At 40.4% G+C, this 9,097-nt stretch overlaps 1 protein-coding gene across 1 annotated transcript in view; it reads left to right on the forward strand.

The window, feature by feature from the left end:
• USH2A (usherin) overlaps window positions 1–9,097 on the forward strand; it is a 707,317-nt gene that overhangs the window by 688,861 nt on the left and 9,359 nt on the right. Inside the window, exons 56-59 of the mRNA XM_025892244.1 lie at window positions 215–453; window positions 1,243–1,451; window positions 6,348–6,524; window positions 8,301–8,384. Of these exons, the coding sequence (XP_025748029.1) occupies window positions 215–453; window positions 1,243–1,451; window positions 6,348–6,524; window positions 8,301–8,384 (709 nt within the window). The remainder of the gene's footprint in view (window positions 1–214; window positions 454–1,242; window positions 1,452–6,347; window positions 6,525–8,300; window positions 8,385–9,097) is intronic.

Here is a 9,097-nt window from a genome sequence, read left to right on the forward strand (position 1 = left end):
ATTATATCATTACATTTTTTGCATGTTTAAATTATGCCTTTCCAAGCGGACTGGCAATTCCTTGAGGGTAAATGCTATGCTAAATGCTCTGGTGCATCTCCCAGGGTACGGAGCATGGCACTCTCTTCGTAGGAGGTGAGATACATGATAAGCATTTATCAGTTGTCTGTGATCTGTGACACGGCCTCATCTAGTCTCCTCTGTCTCCCTACAGTTGTCTGAAGGCATGGCCACCCAGCAGACTCTTCACGGCCTGCAGCCCTTCACCACCTACTCCGTTGGGGTGGAGGCCTGCACCTGCTTCAACTGTTGCAGCAAAGGGCCAACGGCAGAGCTGAGAACTCATCCCGCTCCACCCTCGGGACTGTCGTCTCCCCAAATCCAGACGCTGTCCTCGAGGACAGGTTCCTTCCGGTGGAGCCCACCCCTGTTCCCCAATGGTGTCATTCAAAGGTAATGGTCGGACAAAAGGATGAATAAGCTGAAATAAGACATGCATACAGTCTTGTAGCTGCCCAGCACGGCCTAAGGAGGCCGTGCTTATTGAACAAATACCTATAGCAAAATAGACAAGTAAATTGATTAGAGTTGTAATGTTCCCTGCCAAGTGTTTAAATCACAAAATCAACTAGATAGAAAGGTGAACAACCAAACTGTCTTTAAATAAGAAAGATGGTGCAATGTGTTTGCATCCACTGAAAAAAGAGGCTCCTCCTCATGGTTCCCTGGAATTATTCCTTCTATAGACCTCAGCTGGAACACAGGAAACTTCTGTGGTTAAATCAGAAGTTGCTTGGTCTAATTTAAAATGTTGTCATGAACCACTGTTTGGAAAAACAAGGAAGGTATTTCACTCAAAATAATCTGGATGAAAAGATATTGTTTTGTTTTGTTTTTGTTGGTTGGTTTGTTGGTTATTATTTATTTGTTTAAAAAAATGATATTCTCTATTTTCAACAGAGGAGAACAATTTTATCACTCTTTTCTGAAAAGAGAGACATTTCTCTCTACCGAAAAGGATTGCTAGTTGCTGGTGGGACAGCACATGTGAGCACATTTGACTCTGGTTACATCTGCTGCTCACTTCCAACGACATTAAAGAAAGTGTTTCTGAGAGCAGTTTCCCACAAATGGAAATCAGAAAGAGCCGGTGGTTCTGCTAACACAAAATGTCTCCTCACAAAATATACCCTGTTTTCAAAGAAAGTTCAACTAATTTCATTGCCTGCTTTCGGCTTCTAGCTATGAGCTTCAGCTCTACGCGGCTTGCCCTCCGGATTTAGCCACGCTGTGTGCCCCTGGCCAAGCAGAGACCAAGTATGTGGGGCTGGGGCTGACAGCCAGCCTTGAGGGCCTCCAGCCCTACACCACCTACAAACTCAGAGTGGTGGCCCACAACGAGGTGGGCAGCATGGCTTCTGGATGGATCAGCTTTATCACTCAAACAGAATGTGAGTAGAAGTGGCTGCCACCATCAGCCAGAGAGATAGGGGGGAAACCAGGAGACACTTGGCTTTTTTTTTTTTTTTTTTTTTTTTTATTTATTTGACAGAGAGAGAGAGGGCACAAGCAGAGGGGGAAGCAGGCTCCCCGCTGAGCAGGGAGCTTGGCTGGGGGTTTGATCCCAGGACCTGAGAAGCCAGACACTTAACCCACTGAGCCACCCACAAAACCCTCCGAGATGATTTTTTTTTTCAGTTTGCCACTCCTTTTCTTTTCAAATTACATGGCATGGCATAATCCAGAAAGCATTGAGATACGGCACTGTCAAGAAAACCAGAAGAACAATTAACTAATAAATTCAGCCTCTTTACATTTCTGTAAAATAACTTCTTTTCAGAATTTATAATGTATATATGTCTATTGTTTAACAATGACAAATACAAAAACAGGGCACCTGGCTGGCTCGGTCAGAAGAACATGCGACTCCTGATCTTGGGGTCGTGAGTTCGAGCCCTATGTTGGGTGTAGAGATGACGTAAATAAATAAACTTTAAAAAAATAACAAATACAAAAAGTACTAAGAATAAAATTAGTACTTAGAGTCAGAACCAGCTACGTCATGTGCAGGGCCCAGTGGAAAGTAAAGGTATGGGTCCCCTTATTCAAAAATCACTAAGAATTTCAAGACAGTGACAGTAGAGCATCAAACTAAGTTTGTGACTCTTACGTGAGGGGCCCCGTGCAGCTGTGTGGTTCACACACCCATAAAGCCAGGCCTGCTTATAATCCCACCACCCAGAGGCAACCACATTAGCATTTTGGCATAATTGATTCCTTTAATCCCTTTCTCATGCAGTTTCTATTATGTGGCTGAGATCATACTCTAATGAAAATTTCATAGTCTGCTTTTTATACTTGACAATATTTTATTTGCATTTCCCATGACATTAAAAATGCTTTAGCCTAACCAAGTTGAATGACTATATAATTTTCCAACCTATGAATTGGTTGGGCATTTTAGTTGTTCTAATATTTTTCTTTATAAATGTGGTGAGAAATTTCTTTGTGAACCCATTTTAAATGTCCGATCATCTTCAAATTAAATTTTGACGAATGGAATTTATTACATCAAATATTTTAATATTTTGGATACTTATCACAAGTTGGCTTTCCAGCCACATTATGTCAACTTATAATCTCATCTTCAGGATTTGGCATTGGCATTTTTTGAAGTAAGAGTTACACATTCACGAAAGTCCAATGCCTCATACAAAGACCTTAATGTGACTGGGTGACATGGCAGGATGTTAGCAATAGGTCACCCTTAGAGAGGGTTGGTCCTGGCACTGTTCAAGGATTTTACAAATAATCCTCAGCACAAGCTGATGAAGTCAGTGCTATTATTCAAATACACAGAAAACTGAAGCAGGACCGTGGACCGTACACCATAATTCCAAGACGTCGTTCACGTAGACCAGAATCTGAACGGAGGCTCTGGAAGCTGTACCATGAAGTGGCCCCAAACTAAGGCCAGAGCTGAAGTCATCTGCCAGTTTCCACCCCTGGACAGTGGAACTATGACTCTAAATTCATGATCCCCCAGCTCAGTGGCACCCTCAGTACCACTATGTTACCCTGGTCTGTAATAAAGATTTCAGAGCTTCTCTACCCTCCTCAAGCCTCCCACATCCTCCCACCCTGCCCCCCACCCCCATCCTAGCCCCACTTGCCTCTCCCTATATTCTCCAGAACTCCTTGCCTCCAAACTCACCAGGAAAAGACAAGTCACCAGTCAGACGTTTGCTCCCTTCCTACCCCAGACCACCGCATTCACCCGCAATTGGCTTCATTTCTGTCTGCGACGAGGAAGGTGGTCCTTCTACCTGAAATAATCCCACCTCTTGTGCTTCGAATAGCAGCCCCTTCGCTGCTGAACCTCCTCCTCTCTGCAACCTTCAGTGTATCCCGGTTAAAGTCACAGCTGCTTTGCCCCCACACGTCACCTCTGCGGACTGCCACACTCCTCCCTTCATAGCAAAACTTGTCTGAAGAACGCTCTTCGTGTCTTTGCCCATTTTCTTTCTTCCTATTTCTCCTTTAACTTCCTCCAGACTGATTTTCACCTCCTCCCTTCACAAACCTTAAAGGAACCATGAGAAATATTTGTGCCTACATGAAAAAGCAGTAAAATGAATACTGACTTAGTAATAAAAAAATGCTACTGTATTCAAGGAGTGGGAGAAAACATAATCACCATCCCTGAGAAGCAGTTACCCTTCATAATACAACCATAAGCCAGTTTTGCTAATTATTCCAGTTTTGTGTGTGTGTGTGTGTGTGTGTGTATATTGGCCAGAAGGCCAGGCCAAAACAACTGTGTGAGGTTTGCAGGTATAACCAATTCTCTTGTTAATCATCAAGCTGAGGTTTGCCAGATTTTTTTTTTCTTCATGCTGGAAAAAAAACCAGAGTGAACAGATTTAAGATTTCCTTCCTTTCTGTTCTTCCTTTACATTGAAGAAGTAGCACCAAGGAAGAAAGGGCTCACTCGGTCCACTTTACTGGATCCACAGACATGGAAAAGTACGATCAGTGACTGACTATCATATGGGTTTGTAAATACCATTCGTGCTACTTTTAACTCATGATACACACTAGAATAGAAAAAAATAGGGATCGGAAATACAGACCAAAAAGTACTTCAAAAGTAGTATTTCTAGTTTTATATAAGTGTGATCACTTACATACTCAGAAAAGGGTCTGGAGAGGCTTTAACAGTGCATTCAGCCCCCTGTGCCTTAACCAGACCTTCGGCACCAGGACAGAAGTGAGGCGTAAATGTTGAACAACTAGCCTTCTTCTTGAGAGAAAAATGTCCTGATTGGAAGCGCTTGCCAGTTTCCGTGGTGTAAGTACTCCCACTGCAGCGGATTTCAAGGTACCAGTGTGACAGCATGGAGCACAGCTCGGCAGAGGTGGCTGGTGGTGTGCCCTTGCGTAATCACTGTACCGTCCAGATACAACAGACGTAAATAACCTCAAGGGCATAGATAATAATACACTGTAGAGAAATGATTAAGGAGTTACGAAAGTTGAGTATTTATTACCTTTCTTTTAATGCCATTTATTTCAGTTTACATAATTTCCTTTTCAATAATGGTTGGTTTTAATAACCAACTCACAAAATCCCTAGTCACCACTGGACTGCACCCATAAAGCAATTAGTGAATTGTGCTCCTTTGAGTAAATGTGTATTGGTTACAACAAAACAACATGGGATTTACGGTTAGCAGGTCTGGGTTCAGATCCTCGGCCTCCTACCAGCAACTGACAGTAAGCAAGTTACTTGGCTCCTCTGAAACTGAAAAATCAGGAACTAATTCTAATTCTTACAAGATGGTTTCGAAGATTAAGTGAGATAAAACACATCAAGTGCAAAGGGCATAGTGGCTTTTCCTGTTTTCTCAGTCTCTAAATCCATTATTTTTGATGATTTTGGTTGTTTAATTGCTCTTTTCTCTGGAAGATCTCCATGTCCTGCAAGGCAAATAAAACTCCTATCTTTCTGTTTTCCTACTATTTACAAGCCTCCTCTGTATTTATACTGTTATGATGCAGAGGAGACGTGGACATCTACTGAATTAAGTGACCGAAGGAAGCCACAGACAAATACAACAATATAGTACAGTCCATTGTGATGTTGGACAAAATTTGTGTTGGAAAAACAAATATTTAAAGAGGGTTTGGTAGCTCTTGTTTTCGCATTTGCAGAAATATTTTCTTATGGTTTTATAAAAATGTCTTATTTTGAAAGATAAGAATCAAAGTTGTCTTGTGGTTAAATCCTGAGATGACCCAAGTATAATTATTCCTTATTTTGTTATATTTCCTAACATCAGCAACAGATGGGTTTAATTTCTAAAGAAAAAAGACATCCAATTTATTTCCACCACTCCCTTTTTTCTTTTCTTAAAAGCCAATTTGGTATATAGATGGATCTTAATGCTGTTACAAATGTATTGATTATTTTGGAGAAAACAAGATCTCATGAAATAAATCTCTTCTGACTTGACAAGATGATATGGCAACCCTTCATTTGTTTCTGCAAAAAATTATTCATTTAAAAGATGAGACTCAGTTACGGATTGTTTTTCCTTTGTTTTCATAAGGAGCTGAAAAATGGAAAGAGAACATGCACACCAAGTTGCTTCTGTATCTGATATAATACTTAGGAGACCTGAACTTGATTATATACTAATGTACTATGCTATTGATTGATTAGTCAGGGCAATGAATTATTATAGTCGAATTGCTATTTGTGAGGCTTTTTTTTAACTATCTTAGAAAACAAACTAACATTTCAAGAAAAAGCTTTAAAAATAAATGGGTGCCAAAAGGACATAATTCACCATCTAAGCAGTTTAGTTTGGAGGGAAAAAAATATATTAACTTCATCTAGTCCTTGGGGCTTTGTAGCAATAAATATTGATTCAATATGAAAAATAGCATTCTACTGTAGTTAATAGTGTTAAGGATACTTTACCCGTTAAAAGAGGGAAAATGCAACAAAATATGAGCTCCAGGGTTATGTTGGTAAGCACAACCATTGTATGTTAATAGTTTTATTTCATAAAACACTGCTCCCCATTGATTTTTTTTTTTTTGGAAAGCAGATGCAACGGTGCTGAGAAAGCATTTCACACGTGTTCCCATTGGTTTTCTTTTTACCCCCAATGGAAGGGTTTTGGTTTGTTTGTTTGTTTTTTTTAAACACTGAGGAAAATATGAAGGGTTCCAGCAATGCTTATTTAGGGGTGAGGGAGGACATATTAAAAAAAAAGACATACATACACACACATACTCCGAGGTAACCATTTTTAGAACATAAAACTTTCTCCCAACAGTGCCCCAGTACCGAGGCCCATTTTTGGTGGACAGCAATTTGTCTCTGGTGCGTGTGGACTGGAGTGGCTCTTTCCTGCTGAACGGCCCACTGAAGGAGTTCGTGGTGACCGACGGAGGCCAGCGTGTGTATAGTGGCTTCGACACCACCCTCTACCTGCCGAGGACAGCGGACAAAAGTTAGTTTCTGACCCCCATTTCATGGTGTGTCAGGAACTCTGGGTCCCCACCTGATAGTCCATCTGAAAGGTGACCAGCAGGTGCTCATCGGTAAAATGTCTTGGTTTGAGCGGCCACTTCTTGTGGGAAAGTTGCAGCTCCCGGTAAATAAGCTCTCCCTTCCCATGTGCAGCTTGATGTGTTGCCATTATGAGGCAGAAGGAGGGGAGGGCTCTGTGACATCAGTGTCAGAGATTCCACAGATGGAATGAGAGCTCAGGGCACCATAAGAGAAAGAGGACCAACGAGTAGTATCCTGAAATAATGCACTTTTCGGGACTTCAGATATTTCCTTGATGAACCAACAGCCTCCAAACGGAGACTGAACAGGCTGTGACCATCTCCAACTCTTATGGGCTCTGAGTGAGGGCTTTCCTTAACCAACCTTGGTATCTGTTCCTCAAACAACACCCCTTTGCCTTTGAAAACCGAACTCTTTCTCCCTGTTTAATGACATGTTCTTCTGTTTGGTTTTTAAACTGAAATGAGAAAAAGCTTTAAAAGGTACTAAGTATTTTCTTTCCCCCCCCAAAGAATTTATTTATTTTTGAGAGAGAGAGAGTACAAGTGGTGGTAGGGAGAGAGAGAATCTCAAGCCGACTTCGTGTTGAGTGTGGAGTCCTAAGCAGGGCTCGATCTCACAACACTGAGACCATGACCTGAGCCAAAACCAAGAGTCGGGCACTTAACAGACTGAGCCACCCAGGTGCCCCAGTCTTAAGTATTTTCTAATGATTAATGTGACCACCAGACCAAGAAATGTGAAGACACATTAAGCACTCTGGATTTATAAAGTGAATTCTTAGTAGACTTTTTTATTTTTTTTTAAAGATTTTATTTATTTATTTGACAGAGAGAGACACAGTGAGAGAGGGAACACAAGCAGGGGGAGTGGGAGAGGGAGAAGCAGGCTTCCCGCTGAGCAGGGAGCCCGATGCGGGGCTCGATCCCAGGACCCTGGGATCATGACCTGAGCTGAAGGCAGATGCTTAACGACTGAGCCATCCAGGCGCCCCTTTAGTGGACTTTTTTAAGAAATTTCCTTGAAAATACTATTTATTTTGGTTAAAAGTACAGATAAACAATGAGCTCCAGCATTGCATTTATAATATTTGAAATTTATCAATAACATTTTTATAATTGGCCTACACATTTCCATGGTCACAGTTCTCGGTCACCTAGGGCAGCCATTGTGACGAGCAGATGGACCCATAGGGAAATCTGGGTTCTACTCCCAGGCAGGCCTCTAACGATCTATGTGGCTTTATAAGAGTTGCTTCTCTCAGGTTCCTGGCTATTGAAAGAAGTATTTAGACCATTTGATTTCCAAGATCCCATTTGAGCTCTCCTGCTTAGAAAGAAACTCTGGGTCACACAGCGTAAAGTGCACCTGTATGTACCTTTTGAAGGAACAGGTTTAGACCATGTACAGAACAAGATACACTGGGTATTATCCTTTACTCTTCTGATAATTCTTGTTTGTTTGTTTATTTTGCTATATAAGCTCTGAGCTTATTTAGTTGTATTACTTATAAATACATAACGATCATTACACTAATGATAGCTATTTTTCTTGGCAATTTTAATATTAGAAATAATTTTGCCTATTAGATAAAACCTCACAACTTGTGCTGGAAAACTCTTTTCAGACTTTTCTGTGCTGGGATACGTTACTCTTCTAAAAGTCTGCCCACTTTGTAGGTGTTGAATGACCTAGTCATGTACCTTTTTTCTAGCCTTCTTTTTCCAGGTCATCTGCACCACAGATGAAGGAAGCGTTAAAACACCTGTGGTCCAATATGATACCTCTACCGGATTTGGTAAATGTTTAACTCATATTACATTTAGTATAGAACCTATTCATTTTTCTAAAAAAAACAAGCATATATTTGTTTATACATACTTGTGCTAATGTATTAGCATAGACTATATGGAAGGAACTGTGTTAAGTATTATAAGAAATTTTTTTAAAGGTTCTCACAGAAATTACATTAGACAAGGAGTTAAGACATGTGGTACTCTTAAAATACCTAGGGTCATTGAATTATAGACACAGAGAGATATTGCTAAATTCTCTCCTACCCACAAATCCTGTCAGTAAAGAACAAAAGTGACTTTGTTTACCAAAAAAATGATTTATAGAGGAAGTCCGAGAAAAGAGATCAGAGGAAGAGAGAAAATACTCTAATGCCAATTTGTGTTGATCATAGAGATAATATTGCATATTCAGAGCCTAAAATGGTGAATTGGGGAGATTTATCTCTTGTATTCTCTGTAGAAGATTATGATTGATCGTTATTACCAAGTAATTTAGCTGAAGAGATGAAATTGTTATTTTTATGGAGCATCTTTAAATTGAGTTCTACCTACAATCTTTGAATCTAACATGTGTAATACTTTACAATTTCAAAGGGCAAGATAGAGAAACGCCAGATCTTTTCCATTAGAACAGAATTGGGACTGATACCCTATTTTAGATTCCAGTAACTAATGTTATATCCAATCTGTATGCGTGTATAGTTAGGTTTTTTTT

Source organism: Callorhinus ursinus, unplaced genomic scaffold (assembly GCF_003265705.2).
Source record: "Callorhinus ursinus isolate GAN/ISIS: 27379988/994484 unplaced genomic scaffold, GSC_fseal_2.0 scaffold54, whole genome shotgun sequence".
NCBI lineage: Eukaryota > Metazoa > Chordata > Mammalia > Carnivora > Otariidae > Callorhinus > Callorhinus ursinus.